At 39.6% G+C, this 24,883-nt stretch overlaps 1 protein-coding gene across 2 annotated transcripts in view; it reads right to left on the reverse strand.

Moving 5' to 3' along the window:
- The window catches only part of LOC133453142 (CTD small phosphatase-like protein), a 38,110-nt gene extending 16,352 nt beyond the window's left edge, over positions 1–21,758 (reverse strand). The window contains exons 1-3 of one of the 2 annotated variants that reach the window (XM_061733027.1): positions 20,802–21,758; positions 246–403; positions 8–40 (exon numbers count right to left, since the gene is read on the reverse strand). In XM_061733027.1, the coding sequence (XP_061589011.1) occupies positions 8–40; positions 246–403; positions 20,802–20,877 (267 nt within the window). In that variant the 5' untranslated portion in view covers positions 20,878–21,758. The remainder of the gene's footprint in view (positions 1–7; positions 41–245; positions 404–20,801) is intronic. The other variant, XM_061733028.1, reaches the window with a different exon arrangement.
- Positions 21,759–24,883: the final 3,125 nt, after the last annotated feature.

Consider the following 24,883-nt stretch of genomic DNA (forward strand, 5'->3'; position numbering starts at 1 on the left):
TACATACACAAGGGACAGGGATGACCTCGACCTGGTCACACTACAACACAAGAGAGATCAGGACAAACACACAAATCAGGTGAGGGTTAGGAGAAGAACTTGTACACTAAACAAACAGGTTCACAGGGTTAAAACACTACTCTCACCAACAGACCATTATCAACGAATCAAATACGCTTGGAGACTTGAGTTTTTGGGCTTGGGAAATACAAGGGTGTTTTTGGTAAGACGGGCGGGAGGCGAACCTTGGGAGGCGAGCCGTTCTCTTCGGCAGGTGGAGGCAGGGGGCTGGTGTTGGCGTTGGAGGCTGGTGGTTCCACATTGTAGTTGCGGAAGCAGCAGAAGAATGTGCTGAATATGCCCCGGCTCCTCTGCTTCTTCAGACTGCCGTTTGACTGGGAGGCTGTCGAAAGATGGGAGGGTTAACAGATATGACATCTACATGAATGGTCATAATAAGGGGGTTGTGTTTGGTCATTATGTCCCGGTGTTCTGCTACATTGTGGTTCTGCGCACGTGCGCAGTCGATTTTCTAAATTTGATTGCCACGCCCATCATTTTTTGCATCCCTTCAGTCCAACGGTATCAAATCATGCTACCCTTGAAATATTGATTTAAAATGGATAAATTGAGGTGTTAGTATGCTGACATTCGTCCTGCAGTGGCAGTGAGGTGATTAGTATCTTACCTGAATGCATCAAGTGACGGGAGCATTATTTGATAGGATGTTACTGGACTATCAAATTATGCTACCCCTGAAATATTGATTTAAAATGGATAATATGGGATGTTGAGTATTTGATCCTTTAAAAAATAAACTACCCATGACATGAATTGCATTATACTTTGTGAACATTATACGATAAAGAGAGAAAAAAAAACAATTCTATCACTTTATTTGATATTCATTCAGTCAATGGCCTTTATTTAACCAGGCAGGTCATTAAGAACATTCTTATTTACAAAGACGGGCTGGAAAGAGACAAGGACCACTTGGGGGGAAAAGGAAGTGGGCTAGGGAGTAAAACAGTAAAATTGTAGCTCTACAAAAGGTAGAAAACCATTAGGGAGCTTTTTTTGATAGGGTAGCAAAAATCAATAGAAAAGACTATGGGTTTATGTGGCGGTAGCATTTTTGGACGAAGCAGCAGAAATGGACAGAACAGCGGGACTGCATGTCTGCTGCTGCAGTGACTCAAACACAGCCCTGAATGTCCATCACGATGCTCTAAGTGACCACAGTGGTGTGAGCCACACTGAAAGACAACATTAGCTTTGACAGTGTGATTAAAGGCCATTAGTGTCCATTTTGTTGATTGGCCATGGCAGAACCACTGATCAGAAAATAACTTTGCTGGCCGGGTGACTTCACACACACCGCCCCCCCACGACAGTCCAGAGCATGCTCTACTCCAATTGCAAATCACCTCTCATTTCAGTACGACGAAGCACGGTCTAAATCTGACACCAAGCTCTTATTAATAGTGTCAAGTTAGAAGCAGCACAATCCTTCCTCTCCTTTTTTCTTTTTTCATTTTAAAGGCTCCTGTCACCCGATTGGCCTAGAGCCTCCATTTTAAAAATGTGCTTAAGTTTCCCTCCCGTTTCAGCTGGCAGGTGAGTGACTGAAGCAGCTTTGGTATGCAAGAGAGGAAGAGGTGGAAGAGGAGGAGAAGGGAGGCCCTCAGACCCCAGAGAGCCTATACAAGGCTGCATTCCACGCCACCCACCGGCCGCCCACCAGCCGCCCTGCTCATCCCACCACAGGGTTTGTGCAGCTTAGGAGCGTCCAGCAGCATGTCGTCATATCGTTTGGCATCTTAATAGTGTGACACGTTGCACTCCTGACCTTAAACAAATAGCCAGAGGATATTTGTCCTTAAGTACCCCCGTGCCTAAAGAAAAACGGGCCAGAAAAACCTTCCAGGACAAAACATTTAGTATCAGTCATTTTTAAACTATATTGAGGCCACAAAACAGCATCATTCCTCATACAAGACCAACACATGAAGTCTATTCATTATTTATACACACTTCATTATCAGCGCTTCCGCTTATTGGGGTTTTTTCTCCCCGCCCAGGGCTCCAGACTAACTTTTTTCACTAGGAGCACAGTAGCCCCTAACTGAACATTTTTAGGGGCACAATCAGAAATTTTAGGAGCGCACATCGTTTATCGACACGATTACCAAATTTTTACATTTACTACATTTCAGTGTATTAGTAATACGTATTTCATAATAGATTAATGAATTACCACAATGTGCTGTTTCAAATGCAGTGTTACATTTTATTGTGCACTTTTAAAGATGCCGCAACATAAAGTAAACTGACAGCACCATTGCTGTCATTATATATAAAAAAAACATACATTCACATGATAAAAAAGTGCTTGGTAACAAAGTGCTTAGTAACCTTTCAGCCATGAATTTAACTGTTAAACACAGTACTTAACAAATGTACAAATATTGGGGGTACTGGCCAATAACATTTCCCTACTTGTGTCTTTACTAAAACCCTGAACTTACACCAGTTGACCAAATGCACTGCCTTCACTCAAATAACTAAGGATCTTACCAAGAAATATTCTTATTTCTAACCTAAAAATGCCATTACACCTGACAACACACATCACTTAAAAGGTTAGGTGTTTTTCCCACGTGTTAAAATTTAACTTTCATTTGTGTCGAGCAAATTTTAAGTTCTAGTTACGTTTTAAGTTAGAGTTTTGGCAATGTTCAAAATAAAATTATGAGACCTGCTGTATTGGAGCACATTTTCTTTTAGTTAAAACTGTAGCAGGGACAGATGTTTAGAGGAACCTATGTATGTACCGGGTGAATGCTGATTTATGGTTCCGCGTTACAACAACGCGCCGTAGCCTACGGCGTAGGCTCTGCGTCGATTTAAGGCGGAACCATAATTCTTTTTTTTTTTTTTAAATAAAAGTTAAGCACTGAGCTACATGTGTCTCCCATCTGGCCCGTTGCAGACTTATTGCCTGAGCATGATGTTACTAATACCAAACATACCCGCCATCTCTTTCTTCTAACTTTATGTGCGCGGCGCAGCGCGTTGTGTCGCATTAAATGTAGTCCGGGCGTAATACCAGCTGGTGAAATTAAATGAAAAAAATAAATAAATAGATCCCCCGACTCAAATTTACTGGTCGCACGTGTGCGAGTGGACATGAAATTCAGTCGCACATACTCAAATTTTGGCCGCAAAATGCGAGCATTAGGTCGCAGTCTGGAGCCCTGCCGCCCCATTAAAAGTTTGTGAAAGCCACTTTTGCAGGACGGCTCCTGGTAACGGCGACATGTGCCAACAATCCAGCCCCAAAAAAGTCTACCTGGAACTCCTGAGAGGGGAAACGCACCTTTAGTAGGAGAGGTGCTCAGATTGGTCTAGAGCAGGCGTGTCAAACTCATTTTGCTTGGCGGGCCGGATTTGACCAATTTATTTCTCGCACGCTCAAAATAACAAAAACGGTGCAAATTTTTTTTTTTCTAATTCTTTTTTTTTTTTCTATTGTTATCTAATCCAATATCAGTTTAGTTAATTTTAAAGGAAATATGCACTTTGTTTACACTCTAATTATGTAAAATATATTTCTTCAGGATCTTTTCTTGAAATTTCTCGTTTTTTTTCAAATTATGTAAGATACTTTTAATATCATTTTACAAAGATAAACAGAAACAAGTATGTTTTTTTTATATTTAGCTTTTTTATAGGAAATTTAATTAAAAGCAAAATCTGTCTTATTACATCCGAGAGTGTTTCTTTGTGATTTAGAGATTTTTCTAGTACAATTACGTTTATTTATTTTTAAAAATTGGCGCAGATATTTACGCCAGTGTGCCAAAAAAGTCAGCACTTCTCTTTTAAGTGTTTTATTTTGTCACTATCCTCGTATTCAAAACTGAAATTCTCCGAATAAATATCTTTAACACGGCCATGATGCGTACGCGTTCTGAACTGCAAGTATATCTGGGCTCATATAGTGATAATACTTTGTGCTGGGTGACTAAGTGCCAATCATCTGACAGAGAAAATGTCAAGAGCTATAAAAAAAAAACTAGCAAACATATTGGTAAATTATGCTATACCTTACTGTCCTAATTCATTCCAACTATAATATGATTTCATCGACAAGTCAATGATTAAACACTGTAAACTTAAAAGGCACGTACATTCTTATACTGTGAATTGTTTCAAGGTTTTAAAAAGCCCATCTCCACTGCTGAAAAAACACTTTAATAATACCAAATAGAGGCATTTTTCAAATATGTCAAGTGTGATATTACTGAAATATCCCTCAGATATGGTAAAGTTATAGCTACATCAACTCAAATTTAAAAATACTTTATTTATCCCCAAAGGGAAATTAATTGTTGCAGTAGTCATGCCCCTCAAGTCTTTGCTGTGGGCAGGATGGATCTCCTGTAGAGGTCCTTATGCTGTCCTTAGTAACACAGCATTGATGCAACATTATCATGTTGACCTTACAGAAGTTTAAATCTAAAAATAACCATATCAGCAAAAAACAGGTACTGTTTATTGAAGTGAGCTTTGTCTTACAACTACCTCAGTGTCCCAGACAACTGCCAAGTCACTCATGACTAAAACCACCCACAGACCCTTGACACGTGAAGAGCCGATCTACAGACCAGTTCATCAGACAAGCAGTGCATTTACATGGGAAGTTTAATTCCTCTTTAATTCAGATTTTAAATTAAATCCCGATTTAAAATGAGTAAAAATGACCATGTAAACACCTAATTCCAAATGAAAATGGCCATTCCGAAAAAAACTTAATTCCGAAGTAAGTGGCTGGTTTATTCCGATTTTAAATCCGAACAGAATAATTCCAGATCATGTTTACACTCATTCCTCTTTAAATTAATTCCGGTCTTTCTTTCTGCTCGTTCCCTCGCCCGTCTGTCTCCATGATCTTATATTCCTGCTGGGCTGGTTTTCCTAACAAAGTTTCAAGATGCAGCAGCAGTAAACGCTGGTCAAAAGCAGAGACATTTATTTAATACATAGAAATCATTAAAAGAACAGATGGCAGGAAACATAAAAATTGTGAGTTTTTCAAAGTTGTAGCGGCTAAGTTTGTTTTTCTTCCGGTAGACGTAACTTCCGGTCCCCCCCCTATCCAATCAGAACATTCCCAACCCCCAGACCTGTAGAGGAATTGGAGAAAGCTGATCAAACGTGTTTTCCATGTAAACCTCAATTTGGAATTACTATTTCCATGTAAACTCAAAGGAAAATAGTTTATTCGGAATTATTTAATTCCGAATTATTAATTCCGAATTAAAAAACATCATGTAACCGTGGCCACGGGGTTACATGATGGGGTAGAGGGAGGGTTGTCATTACATTTTGCAAGAGTATGAGAGTAAGAATTGAAAGAGTATATGAAAAAAAATTTCTAGGAGTAATTATAGATCATAAACTATGTTCATGTATAAACCTTAAGTAGGAATGGGAGGACACCATTCGATGATTTGTTGCTCTCCGTCAGAAATTCTTCTATAGGGATTAAACATCCTGCTATGCCGACATATGCAACAACGGTGACATCAGACAGAATAATTGCCCGGGTTTTCTTTACCAAAAAGCATTTTTAAATGCTCCTATGTCTATATTTGAGACATAAGGACATTTATGCCACTGCACTGTAGCTCGTACTATCTTTTTTTTTTCCCTCTTTACTTTTCATGTTTTCATTAAGTAAAGCACTTTGGATTGCCGTGTTGCTGAAATGTGCTATACAAATAAACTTGCCTTGCGTAGAGGCACCAGTTGCTATGAACAAAGCTGTAAAGATGTGGTTAAAAATGCTCGTCTCCTTCTCCTCCTCAGAAGAAAAACTAAAGCCAGGGCTTTTCTTTGAAGCAGGGACAGATACATTTTTCAAACCGAGCTGTAGCTACTGTACGTCCAAACGAGTGGGAAAAGGGCGCCAGACCGGAAAACCTTTTTTCGGTCGCCTAGCAACTTGCAACAAATGTGTACGTGATGCGCGCCTTGCTCCGAGCCGACTCTGCGCCCACTCGCCGCCGACTCTGCCCCCACCGGGCGGTGTGCGCGGCGCAAACCGCGTTCTATGTGAAAGCAGCTTAAGTCATCGACGTTTTCAACAAAAAAGACATTCCTATAGAACAGGGGTGTCCAAAGTCGGTCCTCGAGGGCCGGTGTCCTGCATGTTTTAGTTGTTTCCCTGCATCAACACACCTGATTCTAATTGAAGGCTGAAATATGGTTCTGCGTCAAAACGACGCCGTACCTACGGCGTGTGGTTTGGGTCGACGCAGACCACACGCCGTCACTGACGTCACCTCCCGACAATTGTAACTACGCGTCGAGGCGACGCAGACCACACGCAGACGGAGAGGGCTGTGATTGGTTCACTTGGAAGCAACACATTTCCGGTTTCCGGTTTGAAGCAGTAGTGAACTTTCAGGGCTCTTTTCTTCGTTTGTGTGATTTTTTTTGTTTTGGTTTTTTGCACAATAGTTGTCCTTATCTTTTTGATTCACTGTGACCGGAAAAGTCGGATAAACCATTCAGAAAAAGATCGCTAACTAGCGGTCCCAGGGGTACTGCACCGCGACGAAATTGAGTAACGGAGAAGTCCGAAGGGTTCATGACGGCGTCACGGTGACGGCGTGTGCTCTGCGTTGGTTTGACGCAGAACCTTAAAGGGGACATATTATGAAAAACACGTTTTTTCTTGTTTTAACATATATAAAGTGGTCTCCCCACACCCTGCCAGCACAGGGGAGACAAAACCCCATTAATTTCTGCAAGGTATCTGACCCCCGCCTTACAGAATCCCCCAGTGTCACGTGATTTTTTTTGAGCCGAATAAAATGTGCGCCTAGGGTGACGTCACCCGAGGCGCAGAGGTTCGGCCTCCGCTGCTGAAACCACGCCCACAACCAGCTCTCTCCGTCGGCTCGAGCGTCTGCCATTGTTCCGAAGCGTTGGCAGTTTCCACAGCGAGGGAGAGTAGAAATGAGATTTTGCATCGACATTTACCCTCATAAAAGGATCAGTTCCCACAGCACGGACCCGGCAACTGCACACGAGTCAGCGGTAAGTTCCTTTTTTTTTTTTTATGTTATTTGCATGATCTTTGCATGGGCTAAGTATTTAGCTTAGCTCCGGAGCCCCGGCGCCGCATACGGAGCTGCGGGGGCTGCTCACGGACCGGACCGTCGAGGAGCCCCGGGTTCCGGAGCTCCGAACCCGGAGGCTTCGGGCTCGGGGCTCTATTAGTACCGTAATACATTTTTCTTCTGTGGTTTCAGATCTTTCAAGCACCTCCTTGAGCCAGCAATAGCGCATAAATTTTATTTATATATTTTAACAATAAAGTTGCCATTTGTGAAAATTCAGTGTTGTGATTTCTTTACAGTTAACATGATTCATTTGTCTTGTAACATAAGAAGTCAAATGATGAGGAATTGGAGTAAATAACCGTGGTGTACCTGTTTAGAATTAAATTCAATCTTCCTGTTTGAAGACGAGGTGACTAAAGGCTGATTTATGGTTCCGCGTTACACCAACGCAGATCCTACGGCGTAGGGTACGCGTCGATTTAACGCAGAACCGGGGACACGCTTTGCTACGCAGCCGCTGCTATTCTCCCCGGAGCGACGCTTTGTCTCCTCCCCTGCTACACGTCATTCAAGCAGCCAATCAGCGCAGAGCCTCATTATCATAGCACCCCCGAGCCTGAAAATGAACCACAGAAAAAGGCTTTAGAAGCGGAAAAAATAAAAACATGGCCCAGAGACGGAATTTCTGATTTATGTAGAAAAAACAAGCTATTGATTGTTTTTAAGACATTCAAGGCCTGTTTAAATTATACATTAAATGCCGTAATATGTCCCCTTTAATTCAGCCTTAACGGTCGTCACCAGCTTGTCATCAAAGTCTGGATAGTTCTGTTGATGACCAAGCTCCTTGTATCACAGTTTGATAAAAAGAGGGAAACATCTAAAACACGCAGGACACCGGCCCTCGAGGACCCACTTTGGACACCCCTGCTATAGACAGTCGAAATATAGCTGTTTTTCACACTATGCAAAACAAAACAACAGGTCCAACATTATCATTTGTTTTGTGAGTAGAAAACACAAAATTGTTAGAATTCTGAAAAAGGAAAAGCGGATACAAGACACCTGGGGTCCGTTTCACAAAGCAGGTTCAACAAAATCTGAGTCTAATCCTGAACTCTTAGTTGATCTACTCTGAGATCGGAAACTCTGAGTTTTCGGTTCCAGAACAGCGGATTTGAGGTAATTTACTCAACTCTAAGTAGTTTCACCTGGAGTTAAGCGCGTGCGCTACAACTATCAAAAGCCAGTATCTATAGAGCCCTGATACAACGATTCACCATGGCAACCGGTGACAACAACGGCAAAAGATCCACGTACTTTTTCTTTAAAAAAAAAAAAAAAAACATTATTTAACATTTCAATTTACAAAATCCCTTTGAGGAAACATTGCATCTGAAGATCCACATACTTCACACCGTGTCCTTTTTCACCCGAATGGAATTAGAGATTTTAATGCGCGCATATGGCGAATTTGAACATGTTTTTCGAAAAAAGAGTAACACCGCAGCACAGAATATAATATAAAATTAATTTAACAGATCTGTACATCATTCACCTGCAATCCTGTGGAACCCCTCTATGGCTTAACAGGTTTATGATAGGCTTGCCACCCGTCCCTTGAAATACGGAATTGTTCCATAATTGGGAATTAAAAGTTGTGTTCCGTATTGAACCAATACAGACACATATTATGCCAGGGGTCTCCAACTCCGGTCCTGGAGAGCAGCTATCCAGCATGTTTTAGATCTTTCCCTGCTTCAGCACACCATGATACAAGGAGCTGTGTCAGCAACAGAAGTGTCCGGACCTTGATGACAAGTTAATGACGACCATTGATTAGAATCAGGTGTGTTCATGCAGGGAGACACCTAAAACATGCTGGATTGGTGGATCCAGGACCGGAGTTGGAGACCCCTGTATTATGCTCTTATTTATTCATGTAATAATATACAGGTGGAGGTCGGAAAATTTGAATATATTGCAAAACTTCATTCGTAGTAAATTCAACTTAAGGTGAAACAAATATTTCCCACTACATGCAAAGTGAGATATTTCAAGCCTTTATTTTTTATAATTTTGATGATTAGCCTATGGCTCACAGTTTATGAAAACTCCAAATAAAAAAATCTCAAAAAATTTGAATATATTATGAAATCATTAAACAATTCAATCATCAAAATTATAACAAATAAAGGATTAACATATATTGCTTTGCCTGTAATGAGACTATGACTGTAAAAGCCTATACATGTATTACGTGGTCTGATAACCATCTCCCGACGAATATTTAATTCTCTGCGCATTAATTCTGCACCTTCATCAATTGTGTCTTCATCAAAAGGACATGCCATGTTCATGACAATGGACTAATATATATACTGACTCTGTTTTTAATGACAGACGGCAGAACTTCGCCAAAACTCGCCTGCTGACTGAATGAATGAGGAAATCAAATGTGCGTGTGGCTCTGAAAGAGGCGGAGACGCAGAAAAACTCCAGGTTCATTGATATAAACCTGGTCCCGACCAGGTTAGATTCAGAGAGTCTGTTACTACGGTAACTGACCAGGTTAGGTTCAGAGAGTCTGTTACTACGGTAACTGACCAGGTTAGGTTCAGAGAGTCTGTTACTACGGTAACTGACCGAGAGTTTAAGTTACCTCTCTTTGTGAAACAGGCTAGACTTACCTCTCTTTCTCTGGTTTGAGTTACCTCCCTTTGTGAAACAGAAAACTCAGAGTTTCCCTCATTTCAGGGTTAACAGACTCAGAGTTTTCACTAAACCTGCTTTGTGAAACGGACCCCTGGACAAGGAACTGTAAGATAATGATACAACTTAATGGCACACCAGAACCGGCTAAAGTGATAGCTGTCAGAAATATAAAAGATCTTGATCGGTACAAATGAAAATTATGAACATGGTAGAGAGGTGCAATGTCAAAATTTTAGTTGTTGTATTATGAAATATATAATAAAATAATATCTGTAAGAGACACATTTGGTTAAAGTGTGTGAATACACAGATTTTAAGTATTTTGACCTTCATGGTCACAAGCTTTATGATTTAGAAAATGACATTGATCCAGAGGTCCGATTCTACCGTAACATTGACATGAACTGTGAATATTATTCTGAAGATTAGTTTAATCCCAGTATGGAAATAGAGGGATTTTCAGTTATTAATTTTAATAGTAGGAGTCTCTACAGTAATTTCTTCCAAATTAAAGCATATCTTCATCAGCTTCAACAAAAATTTAGCATAATAGCAATTTCAGAGACTTGGTTGACTGATGAAAAAGAACTGCAGGATGGATTAGAGGGTTATGAAATGTTTTGGCAGAACAGGGTCACCAAGGGTCAGGGTCACAGAGAGGAAGTTGATCATGTTTAAATATCAGGTTTGATATCAATAAATGATCATTAAATGAAAATGAAACAAAATGTATTTTTATTTAACTAATTGTGAAATAAAATTGAAACTAAATGGAGTTGGAATTGAAAGAGTATATGAAAAACAATTTCTAGGAGTAATTATAGATCATAAACTATGTTGGAAGCCACATATTGATTACATTAGACAGAAATTGTCAAGATCTATTGGTATAATTTACAAAACAAGGGATCTGTTGGACAAAAAATGTTTGCACAGATTGTATTTCTCTCTTATGATGCCATACATGTCATATTGTGGGGATTTGGAGAAACACATACAGAACCTATAGTTGAACTACAGAAAAGTTATAAGAATGATAAATAAAGTTTCTTATCGCGATACTACTAATAAATTATTTAAAGTCAGCCACATTAAAATTCATAGATATTGTTTATTGGTTATTTAAAAACATTACAAATGTTATTTTGAGTTAAGAATAAAAGCCTTCCTACTTGTATTCAACATTTCTTTAGATTAAAAGAAACACATTTTAATTTAAGGCTATGGGTCTCTGAAACATGTTATGTGAGGACTAATGTTAAATACAGATGTGTTGCATTTTTGAGAGTCAAATTATGGAATGGACTTTGTGATGAACTGTTGAGTTTTAAAAAAAATATTGAAAGACAAAATAATTAAATTTTCTTTTCTTTTGTATTACTGATAAACTGAGTTATCTTTTGGAAGGTACAGGATCGGCAAAAATAAGCTTTGGCTTCAGCCTCCTCCTTTTTCGGTTACACAGAGTTTGTGTGTTATTGTTTATTGTGTGAAACTGATTAGTGTAAATATGTATGATAATGTTTTGTCAGTTACATGCACACAAGTTGCATATAATGTAATGTAACCAAAATAAACTATTAATTCATTAATTCATTCAGCACTACTCTCAACGTCGGTTTTAATTCAACCTAAGACCACAGCTTTTACTGTAAGCATAAATGGACTGTAAGATGCAACTCTTCCTCTTGAGGGCCCAGCCCAACAATTTCAACTTTAAAAGGTTGAAACTCCAACACCAAACAAAATCTAAATAAGAATACAATTTAAAAAATCCTCCAAGATCATTGTTTTCACCATCTTCTGCTAAAGAAATAAGTGTGCTGTTTTTCCTAAACTACGGTATTGAATGTCATTTACAACAAAGCATAAATCACTGTCATTTTCACAAATAGTTTTAATAGGGCCAAAGGTCAGTTCTGTCTCAGCCAACAAGACAATTCTATATATAGGCAGCTGCTTGGCAGCCAAAGCAGTTGGGACAGCAGGCACATGTCATAAGACAGCCGTCAAAGAAAGTCCAAGAGCAAAGGTGGCCAAGACTTGTCCCGACTGTTTTGAGCCTGTTTAAGCAAAAGAAAAGCGTCTTTGAGACTGCTGCAGGACAGATGTTAGGGAGGGCTATGCTGGCAAACTATATATTACTGCAACTATAGTGCTAAACTAACTTCAGTCTTATCATACCGTTGCGAGGAAAGGTAAGGTTCTATGGTATGAGGAAAAAAAACAAAGTAGCTCAGTGGAGGGGATAAGGAAATACAGAAATGACTTGGGATTTTCTTTTTTTTTTTTTACCTTGTCTGCATATATATTAATGGTTAATAACATGCTAGTGAGAACCTAAAGCATGTATATGTGCATTTTTGAAATAAAATATATATGATATGACTAGGGATTTTCTGTAAAGTTAAGATCTTCCACTATCTTTAAAATTTTCCAAGGAATGGAGAAGGGGTATCATTTTTAAGTAAAGGTTCTCTAAACTATAAAGTTGGGAAGCATAAAGTTAATGAAGTTATGACCAGTCAGAAAAGTGACCTAATTTTTTCAGCACAATTCTTTCTGTTCTGAAAAACAGAAATACCGGTAGGCAGTGTTGTGACCTCTGTGGATGTGCATGGGATTTGAGGATACACTATCACTGAGCCCCTTTTCTCCCATAAATTGCTGTTTTGAAAATATCAAAAACATGGTAGACGTGACAAAAAAGACAAATTATGTAATGATGATAATGTTTGACTTAAATGCACATGGAGCATACTTTATGACTCATTCTGAAGATAAATTAAAGGAGGCAAAAAGCAAATACAGACATCAGTGGTCCGTTTCATCAACTGTGTCCCGCTTTAAAAACTCTCTTACTCAGCGAGGTGCTATTTTCAAACAACAGCCAATACACAACTGTGAATTCCAACCTATGAGTGTGTGCACTGCAACTCAAGCACTTCTGTCAGTAAACAAGGAAACATTTTACTCAATAGCTTGAGTGCACTGAACTCCATGACAAGACAAGCCTCATGCACATAAATGAAACTCTTGAAAAAAATTGCAAACCAAAACTTGGCCCTGCATTACTTGTAAGTCTTATTTTTGTCTCGAAGTATTATCAGATCAAAAATAAAAATACCTCAGTGTAGGCCAGTTGCATTGTTTGTTAGCATGTAGATAAGTTAACTACAATTTAACCAAGTACTACCTAAACCTACTCGTTGAGTTTTACCATCAGCTGCGTGCAAAGCTGAATGTTATAAGAGCACCATAACAAACAGATTCAGTCCATTTCTTGTAAAACTGGCTAGAAAGCGGATGTAAGCTGAACCAACACTGAATAGCATTGAATGCCATTCTGAATGGCATGAAATGAATAACAGCAGCTTAATGAACATGAACAGATAGAACATTTCACAATTCAAACATGTTTTTTTGCACAATTCAAACATGTTAGTTTCGCTTACTTCGTCACTTCCGGCCGGCGTTGAATGCAACGATATATAAAACGATTTATTATATAATAAATACATCAAGGTATGTCCCGATACTTTTTTGGTCGATACCGATGTTTTGAAAATGCCGTGATCGGGCCCGACAACACTAAAAATTAGGGCTGCACGATTCTGGACAAAATGAGAATCACGATTTTTTTGCTTAGAATTGAGATCACGATTCTCTCACGATTTTTTTCCAATATAAAATTTATTGCACTTATTACTTTAACTTTGCAACAGCTGAACAAAAATATAATAACAATAAACATATCTTGTCTTCTTTACACAAACCTTTGAATAATTTAAACAATAATAACAATTTTGAACAATATTTGTTCCTCCCTGACAGCTTGTCCTAACTGCATGCGAGCGTCCGACTGTCGCGCCGCACTGCGTGGAATCGGACGCGCTCTGTCCACACTGAACGCGTTATCGCCCCCCACGTTCTACCACGTTCTTTTGATTGACAGCTGAGACTCGCCTTTTAAAAGGCTGATTTACGGTTCTGCGTTACACCAACGCAGACCTTATGGCGTAGGGTACGCGGCGCACTCACCGAACGGTGCGCGTCGCCGCGTACCCATACGCCGTAGGTTACGCCGTCGATTTTACGCGGAACCATAAATCTGCCTTTATTCACCCGCCCGAGACTCGCCTTTCATTCTCCCCACCAACCGCCCGTGCGCTCCCTTTTCCAGCTCTCTGTCCATCTCCCTCCAGCAGCTGCCACTTTATTGAGGTTTTTGTAGTGAAATGAAGAGGAATCATAGAGATAACTTCTCATTTCAACTAACTGGATCAGCCGTTCCTCATCATGACTGTTTCCTACAGCGCTTTCAACCGGCTTTTAACGCAGGCGGCAGGAAGAAAATAGAAGCAGGTCTAACGTCCGACCAAAGTGGGGAAAAAACGAACAAAATAACGGCGGATGTGGGGAAAAGCGGGATGTGGGGAAAAGCAGAAGACACGAGAAATGATCAAATAGGTACCAGATCTTGTTGGATCTGGCACAAATTAAGCCCTATAAGATTAAGATAAGATTCTTATTATATCTTATTATTTTATCAGAACCTTCCAGCCTGGCGATCTCCCTCCAGCAGCTGCCACTGTTTCCTACAGCGCTTTACACTTTTTTTTCCAACTTTCAACCGGCTTTCAACGCGACCGACGGGAAGAAAATAGAAGCAGGGCGTGCGACAAAAGTCCAGCTCAAAACGGCGCGCCGCGTCGCGCCGCATAGCGCCGCGTCGCTCGCATGCAGTGTAGACAGTGCACATAAAAAATAAAGCAATGGAATTGTTTTTGACGCTGACGCTCGCTCGCGTCGCATGCAGTGTGGACACGGTGTGAGTTAAACACCCTTTCAGAAAGGGGACTTGTAACAGATCCTGTAGTTCTGAGGCAACAAATTATTCCTCTGGCTGGGATGAACCCCCCATTGCCTTTTGCTGCTATTAAGAAGCTGCCGATACAAAAGGTAAACGTTACAAAAAATATGATGGTGCCTGATAAAAGACTGGCATCAACTTTGTAACAGCTGACGGTGAACATAAAAACAATAAACATCTCTCTTGTCTTTAAATAATTTAAACAATAATAACAATTTAACAATATTTGTTCCTCCCTGAGTTGAACACCCTTTCAGAAAGGGGACTTGTAACAGATCCTGTAGTTCTGAGGCAACAAATTATTCCTCTGGCTGCATTTTGCTGTAACAGCTGACATTGAACATAAAAACAATAAACATCTCTCTTGTCTTTAAATCATTTTAACAATAACAATTTTAACAATATTTATGTGCAATATGTGTCAGGTGATGAGAAAGGTAGATGTTTCTCCAAATGTAATCCACAATCATTAACAAAATATAACAAACATGACAACATGATAGTTGACCATGACAGGACTACAACAACCTAGAACATAGGCCTAGTCCTTTTTTTATGCAGCCATCTTTATAAAAAAAAAAAAAAAAAAATTTAAATCGTCATCATTTGGAAATGAGATTGTGTTCAAGCATGAATCGAGATCGCGATTTTTTAACGATTAATCGTGCAGCCCTACTAATAATAATACTAAAAAAAGGAATCACACTGTATTACATGCATGAGCGCTATTGAACCTCATAGTTAAGCTGTTTGAAAGAGAGGTCATGCGATGATTTCATCTCAAACACCTAATCAAGGTCTCAGCATGGATTGTGCTCGCATTATAATTTTTTTCATCCAATAATAACACCTTAAAGGGCACATAAAGACACACAAAAAAGAAAGGCACCCCAACAACCTCTACGAGCAACTAAATTCTGCTGTGTGATGTTGCAATTTAGTTATGAGGCCAAGAGTTATGAGCAGAAGGTACTTGATTATAATTTCTAGGCTAAAATCAACATTAGAGGTTACTCATGATGTGTGTGCATGCATGTTTCTGCAGTGGGTAAAAAAAACAGATAAATTAATAATACATGATAAATATTAATTTTCTGTTGGTCAGTGCAAGAGGTAATGTGACTTTGTTGGGTCACATAGGGGGTTAACACCAGGTTGAACTAAACCTTACCCAATTTGACAGTGCATTTGGCCATACACATTTGAAAAACAAAAAACATCAAACTTTAAATCTTTCAAATTGTATTTCACATACTAAATAAGTAAAAATACCACTCAGAAGCCACAATTGAGTTGCTTACACTCTGAACAATAGCCAGAAGACCAATGACAGTTATATCAATTTAAAAACAAAAGGAAAAAAAAGGCAAATGAAGAAACATTTTTATTAAGCTATAACTTGCCTTAAAGTGCCTTAAAGTTTTACTGGACCAAGTTTAATAATCATTTATTGTCAATTTTACCCGATTGACTTAACCAACTAAATACTGGCCGACGCAGCTGAAAGTGAGGGTATCAGTATCTGTGACTTTATACATCTGTGCGCCATCCAGTACCAGGTACTTTTTATTAACACAACCCCGATTTTTCTTTAACGCTCTAAAGGCCAGAGAAGGAAGATATGCAATATTGCCGTGCAACGTCCTGTTTTGATTCAAAATTGCGACATGCTCATTATGCTCAAAGCTGTGATTTTCAGAGTTGGCACAAATGTTGCAAAAAAGTAACACAAGCAACCTTATTAAGCATTTGATGAGCCATTAGGTGATAAAGTAGGATTTTATCGAGAAATTCCTGAAAAAAGGTCAGAAAACTGCAGCAATGTTGGACAAAATGTAGATTTCTTTGTTCTAGATAATATTTATGTCTGCTAAAGGACGGAAAGGCAATGAGCTTTAAGACCCCTAATATGCACATGTCAAAATATAATGGCACTTTTCCACCAGCACCTACTCTGCTCATCTCAGCTCGACCTGGTTTCTTTTCAATAACAATTCAGCACAGTGAACTAGGAGGTTGGAGTGAAGCTGCTGTGACGTATTTGACTGTGTGATCTAAAGCCGGGCAAACACTGTGCGATTATCGGCTCGTTTTGAACCGATTTTCCACTCGTGCCACTATTTTTTGGATCGTTTTTTTTGGATTGGTTCGACCCAATCGTTGGTCGTGCAGTATACGTGGGGTAACGATGAAAGATTAACACCTCACGACGAGCTCCCGATCGTGTATCGTGTTCTCGCAAGAAAATCAAGCGTGTTTGAAATCCTGGTCGCTCCTCGTGAAGGAATCACAGTTGAAGCAGCTACGACCCGATTGGACTCATCCTTTCACAGAGAGCATGATGATCTCTGATGTCACGTCAAAAACCATTATTTGTAGTTTAAAGTGTTGCAAATTCACATTACAAATCATGTTTTAATAGCAGAAAAAAGGACCGCATTTCCCACGTCTGCCCAGCCAATTCCTTGTCCAATCACGACGTTGTCTAATCTTTTTCCATTTATCGTCACACAGAATGGCACAAATTGCTGCAGCGCGTTTGTTTTTGCTGAGCATCTTCCGTGTCTCCCACTTCGGGGTTCCTCCTCTTCCACTTCTTTTTGACGTTGCAGTTCCAGTAACAGAAGTCCGACGTGAGGATTATGATCGTATAGTGTGAGCAGACGGGTCTCATCAGAGCATCGGGTCGTACAGTGTGAGACCATAAATCGTGTGAACTTTTGAACTCAGTGATCTAGTCGTGCAGTTTGAGATGGGGCTGAATCAAACAATTTAAAATATCGCACAGTGTCTGCCCAGCTTAAACGAAGAAGACAACAACACTAAAGATGTAGAACCTGGAGGAGATGATAGATGTGCTGCTGGGTCTGTGGCTTGTGTTTGATATCAAGTTAAAAATTGAGAGTTAGAGAAGCTTCAAGCGGCAACGCTTTTTTTTTTAGTTTGTCTCTGCTGCTGAAAAGTCAGCTGGAGCCGTGAGCAGCTATGAAGAGACAGATCTCCTGGTAGATCTGGTCGTTCCTTATCGCCCGTGTAGATCCCTTTTTAATTCTCTCCTCAGGACCAGGTTTATGAACATCTGACCCTCAGAGTTGGATCATGAAACAGACTTTTGCTGCCATTGCTGGTTGAATAAAATGAACCAGAATCCATCAGAGTCTCTTTCTCTGATTTCCTCCTCCTGACTCAGACGTCTGAATCCAACCCTCCGACCAATCGGTGGCCTGTTGTGTGATGACGTCAGATACAGCCGACTCAGCGGCTTAGAACCTCGGCAGAATAGTTACAGAAAAGTATCTACTTTGCACGTTAGACCCCTAGTGGGAAAGCGCTAAACTGAGGCGAGTCGAGCTGAGTAGGCACTTGCTTGCTTTTTTTTTATTTTAATTTTACATATTTGTAGCTGCATTTTATATTTAAATCCTGGATTTCATTATTTAATATTTATTAAAATAAATGTTTAAAAATAACACTGATATCAGATTAGTACTCGGCTGAAAAGAAGAAGAAGAAAAAAAAAAGTACTGGTATCTTATCTACAAACCACTAATCGGACTTATTATTTTGCCCTTCACAATAACACTCTTCAAACATCAAATTGTCACTGGCAAACAAATTTAAACAAAACATTGACGACAGCTTTGGATATGTTAGAGCCTGAACTTGCTGAGCAGCAACATGGAGGTATTCTAGCACTATTATTACACCACTGTTACTAATATTATGGTCTGGGCCAGCCCCCACTTGCAGTGTCAATCTCCCAAAATGCTCACATACCTGCTATAAACGCCCACACATATTCATTTCACGCAGAACCTGTGGTAGTTCGCCGTCTAGTAAGATGCATGCACTTACGTCAAGATGGTGACTTCTTAGACGTAGCTTTCTTGTTATTTATATATATATATATATATATATATATAAAAAAGATATTCTAGCACTGGCGTGACAGCACGTGTGTCCAACTGGACTCTCAGCAGTCATTGATCCAGCTGGACCTGAACTGTGTAATTTTTGAGCTTGTCTTGTTGTCACCATGTAAGTGTCTTTGGATAAAAGCGTCTGCTAAATGACAGTAGTAGTAGTAGTAGTTACTGAGGGACACCTTTGTACCCTCCAAGGAAATGCTGTGTGCTTGAAAGACTCATGTTCTCACATTACTAATGGTCTGACAAGCAAAGTGGTGGTCAGAGATACTGATCCACACTCGCACCAGGGTGACCCAGAAAGAACCACCAGGCCCTCAGAACGCTTATCGATAGATGTGTGTAGCCATGTTCTTAAAATTAACACGTGACCTTCAGTGTAGATCAGGAGGTTACCGACTAAATAGACTGTGAATGTGAGCTCTTTTAAGACTAGGCATAGAAACAAGGAGGCACCAAGTTAACGGGTCCTGGATTTCATTATAAGATACACCAGGCAGTCAAAACAGTGTAAAAGACGACGAGACCCCTTCGTGATTTAGAAAACAAAGTTATAAACCGGCATCAGTGTTACTTTAAGACATCTCTCGGTCAACATTTGTAACATTTTCCACAATGCCTGTGTAATGTACAATGTAGTGTTTAGACTCAATGACAGACTGTCATCTCATCCCAATTTATTCTCCCACTCATGAACACATGAATCTAACCCACTCATGAACACACCACAAGGGGAAAACAACTTTTAAAGGGAAAGAAAAGGAAACTGAAATGTACAAGTTTCAGTGTAACTTGTAAAGGTCCAAACATTTGGAATGAGATTGATAGTTGCTATAAAAGAGTCTGGATCTCTCTCAATTTTTAAAAAGAGACATAAATTGTTATTAACTTCTGTCTCTTCTTATTAAATTATGTCTAATTCTCAAATTACGTCTAACTCTAAAACTATCTGTGAATGTTTATGTACCAATACCTGATGTATTATTTTTACAAGAATATCTTTGTATCTAGGAAATCTGAGGATCTCAGGGTTTTATTGTGTGTGGGTTTTTTTTTTTTAGGTAATAAGGTTATTATATGTATCTGTGTAATTTATAGTTGTTTTGCTGTATGACTGGGTCCCTATTCATAAGCTACAGTAGCTTATGGGGAGTCCCTTTTTACAAACTTATCTCAATTGATTGATATCTGTATTTGTGTTTTTAAATTATTTGTGAATAAACTCTGTGAAAGGTATGATATCTGGATAAACATTTACATCCATCATACATCCCGTCTGGACAACACAGAAAACCGCACACTGGGGGAGCTACTCTAAACCCCCCAAAACAAGGGACTATTTTATCCACTAGATGTTTCTTCTTCTGTCACTGGAGCACAAACATAAGCGCGATAATTGCACAAACTCCCACACAAATAGTGGACATGTTTTGACCGCTGGCTGTAGTCGTCCAGGACCCCGGACTGCTGCTGTTTGCATGCCCCTCTCACAGACTTGTTGCATTCACAAAACACGGTTCCTACACATCTTTCAAGGTCAAATTCAAGCACTTTTCAAGCACTTTCAAGGGTCATTTTCAAAATCTTCAAGCACCTTATTGCTGGGGGGAAATATCTACAGGAATATATATACTCATAATTGTTTTTTCCGCTTTTTATCACAATTATGTACATTCTATCGTGCTGTAAACATGTAGTTATGTTTCATCTTACTGATTTTATTTCTGATTGTAATAACTAAACTATACAGTCTGATCCCAATTTGGTGAAAGACAGAGTTATAATTTCAAGCACTTTCAAGCACTTAAACTAAAATTCAAGCACTTTTCAGGCCTTGAATACACAACATTGACATTCAAGCACTTTCAAGGTTTTCCAGCTCCGTAGGAACCTGAGAAAATATTCTTTAAGCGGTTTTAATGACACTTGTGCACCAGCAACCTTCATGCAGGCGCGCACAATGCTAATGCCTGAATTATGGTTCTGCGTTAAATCGACGCAGAGCCTACGGCGTAGGGTACGCGGCAACGCGCACCGTCCCGCGCAAACAACGGCGTAAGCTCTGCGTAGGTATAACGCGGTACCATAAATCCGCCTTAACACCATGGAGGAACATTAGTTAGCCAGCGAGCGTTAGTAGGACTTTCTTACCTTTTTCCTGGTTAAAGGATATTATCTCCTCCTCCTTAGGATTGGAGACTTGAGTTATTATGGACATGTGGTCCATTTGGGACGGGTGCTTTAGTCCTGTTTTGTTGTTTTGTTCAGCGCAGCTCGGGTCCGTGTGCTAGTTAGCGCAGAGCTAGCAGAGCTAGCAGAGCGTCGACCGCGAAGCCGAGACCGAAGTGTCCGAGGAGGGCGACTGTTGCGGCGGCAGCGCGCACCAGGCAAGCTCGGTGCTCAGGGCAAGGCCCGCGAGCGGCTGTCATCTATGGCTTTCCGAGAAATATCATCGCTTTACAGACAAGTTTCGGTCTACAACAACGGCACCTTGTGCGTGTCAAAAAAAGAAGATTTTAACCCGACGCCTGACTGATTATAAACTAAAGTGAACCAGCAGCTGGGGGTTTGGCGGCTTCAGCCCCGGAGCTCAGATCCAGAAACACGAGGCCTGTCCGGGACAACAGCGCTGCAAACGCGATGGTTTTAATCCAAAACATGCAGCAAGTGCACTCAAGTTGCTCGCTGTGGAAAGTAGGTATACACTTTAGGAGACAGTTCACATCTGCTGGCCCAAGTATGTCCGTGCAACATGGAGTCTTTCTGTATTTAGTTGCATGTGGGAGGGGGTTTGTGTCTGGGACGGACTCCTTCAGCAGCAGCGCCAACTCTACTACAACTCAGCCCCAGTGTTCTGTCAGCCCCTGCTACCCGTCCACAACTCAGCCCGGTGTTCTGTCAGTCCCTGCTACCCGTCCACAACTCAGCCCCGCTGTTCTGTCAGTCCCTGCTACCCGTCCACAACTCAGCCCGGTGTTCTGTCAGTCCCTGCTACCCAGTGTTCTGTCAGTCCCTGCTACCCGTCCACAACTCAGCCCGGTGTTCTGTCAGTCCCTGCTACCCGTCCACAACTCAGCCCGGTGTTCTGTCAGTCCCTGCTACCCGTCCACAACTGATACCTTCTGGTTCTGCGCATGCGCACAGTCGATTTTCAAAGTTTGATTGCCACGCACATCATTTCTTGTATTTATTATTGTATTTATTATTCGCTGGTTAAATATTGGGATCAACAACTCTTTGTTTAACAAGTTTCAGGTCATGATTTATATGGATGGTCTGTCAAAGAAGGAATCCAAGATGGTGAATATAATTCTCATTATGGGAAAATATCATATACATAAAAATAAATGGAAAAACAGCAAACCCTCCATAGTCTGTTTTAAAAATGAAATAAAAAATTATATAACATCCATAAAGGTACTATCAGAAGAATATCAGTCTATACATGATTTATATGAAACCATGTCAAAGTCTCTTGCTCTTTAAGTTACAATCTTGCTACGCTTAAGCACTTTTGTTGAAATGTCAACCCCTATGATTATTTTATTTTTTATTTTATTTAATCCTTTTTTATCCTGTCTTCTTGTCCTGTTACCAATTACAAATACTGTTGTTAAGATGTATACAATGTATCTACACGTAGAAGACAAATGTATAGGTTTACATATTTGCTTGTGTGTTATGAGCTTCTAATGTTTTAGATGCAGCTAATGTTTCCTCAAAGGAATTTTGTAAATTTAAATGTTAAATAAAGTTTATATAAAAAAAATTATTGTATTTGTATTTTATTTTTAAAGGAAAAGAACCAGGGACAGTGCATATTAATAATAACATTTTCATGTAAATATGCTAGATTATAGCCAGTGGCTAATATGCATCTTTAGTCCCTGGGGCAGGTTGATGTAAAAGAAGGTTCCAGACACACACACAGGACTGTCTCAGAAAATTTGAATATTGTGATTTTCTGTAATGCAATTAAAAAAACAAAAATGTCATCCATTCTGGATTCATTACAAATCAACTGAAATATTGCAAGCCTTTTATTATTTTAATATTGCTGATCATGGCTTACAGCTTAAGAAAACTCAAATATCCTATCTCAAAAAATTAGAATATTCTGGGAATCTTAATGCTGTAAGCCATAATTGGCTTGTTGGACTTTTTATCTAGAATTTTCAAAGACTGTTTTGTATGCAATCTCAATAGGCTTTAGTGTGGATTTACATGCCATTGCCCAGCTTGTTATACAGTAGGTGATATGTGCTACTATCATTGCTTTAAGAAACAGTTTGGATGAATCAACAAGTTAAATTATTTCTAATGTATCCGAAGTTAGAGAGATTACATTTTATTTGATTCATAGATCTTTTTATTTGTTTGAAGCACAACTGCATCCCTTCAGTCCACGCTGTTTTAAAGGTTTTTTGAAACAATAAATTGAGACCATTTCTTTGTTTGTGTGTTCCTTTACTTTTATTTCTTATTATTTTATACCTATTATCAATCCAAAAATCGTGATTACAAAATGGATAAATTGAGGTGTTAGTATGCTGACATTCGTCCTGCAGTGGCAGTGAGGTGATTAGTATCTTACCTGAATGCATCAAGTGACGGGAGCATTATTTGATAGGATGTTACTGGACTATCAAATTATGCTACCCCTGAAATATTGATTTAAAATGGATAATATGGGATGTTGAGTATTTGATCCTTTAAAAAATAAACTACCCATGACATTACACTTTGTGAACATTATACGATAAAGAGGGAAAAAAACAATTCTATCACTTTATTGGATATTCATTCAGTCATTGGCCTTTATTTAACCAGGCAGGTCATTAAGAACATTCTTATTTACAATGACGGGCTGGAAAGAGACAAGGACCATTCGGGGGGAAAGGAAGTGGTTTAGGGAGTAAAACAGTAAAATCGTAGCTCCACAAAGCTAGAAAACAACTAGGTAGCATTTTTTGATAGGGTAGCAAAAATCGACAGAACACCGGTGTTGTGCCAAAAAGTGATTGCGTGCCAGAATCTGATTTCTGGCCGCGGGAGCGCGCACAGCAGCCCGCAGAGCGATAGCGCTAAAACGTCAGATTTTCAGATTATGAAGCTCAAGAATGAGATCAAGTCATATTTAGGCAGAAACAACTTTTCATTAACTGTATTTGGCCTTCAATCAGTTTTTGGCAGGTGAAAATGCCTATTTTGTGTTGTAATGGTTCTTTAAAAGAGTTAAAAGCAATCCTGTGAGCTCTAGTGTTTATATTATGAAGCTCAAGAATGAGATCAAATCATATTTAGGTAGAAACAACCTTTCATTAACTGTATTTGGCCTTCAATCAATTTTTGCAGGTAAAACGACCCATTTTCAGGAGAGAAATCAGATTCTGGCAGGACATCTCTTTTTGGCACAACGGCTCAAGATCACTTTCTGTGCAATGACTGTTGGCCACACGCAGATCGTAACTTTTAACTCTCTCAAACGCAACCAAACACAGAAGCTTTTATTCTGCAACGAGCCCCAAACAAACTTGAGTCCCAGGTGAACAGAGCAGACGCTTTAAGCCTGAATTATGGTTCTGCGTTAAATCGACGGCGTAGCCTACGGCGTACTGTACGCGTCAAGCGCGCCGTACGCCGCGTAACCTACGCCGTAGGCTCTGCTTGGTGTAACGCGCAACCATAAATCAGCCTTCACGGAGGTCCACGCAGCGCATCCCTGTTCCAGCAGTTTTAGGAAAAAACCTCGAGCGCCTCGTAGTGTCTAAATGAGGTAAATGCTTCAAGGAGACAAACCGTTTGTATGACTGAAAAATGACACGTTTATATGATTTAAACCAGAGTCGGTTATGTTCTAAGTTTAAGATTTTCTTTTATAGTTTATTATAAATCCATATCTGTTTTAACTCAAGAGGTATCTATGTGTAACCAGGTCTTGATCAACCTATGATGTTTCACCTGAAAAAAATATATATCTTAAGTTCTAGAGTCACCACATCTGCTAATGATGGTTTGAGAGGAATAGACAGTTATCAAAAAGGTATTAATTGACCCTGAATAACTAATACATCTATTGACTGTAAATGTCATTGACTTCACACAAAGAATGACACACACACGTTACAGGATTTGGTTTCAATTATTATTGAACACACTTTCAATTTAAACTTTCCAAATTGTTTACATTGAAACCCCCCCCCCCCCAAAAAAAAAAAATCTGGCCAGAGTGA

Source organism: Cololabis saira, chromosome 10 (assembly GCF_033807715.1).
Source record: "Cololabis saira isolate AMF1-May2022 chromosome 10, fColSai1.1, whole genome shotgun sequence".
Lineage (NCBI taxonomy): Eukaryota > Metazoa > Chordata > Actinopteri > Beloniformes > Belonidae > Cololabis > Cololabis saira.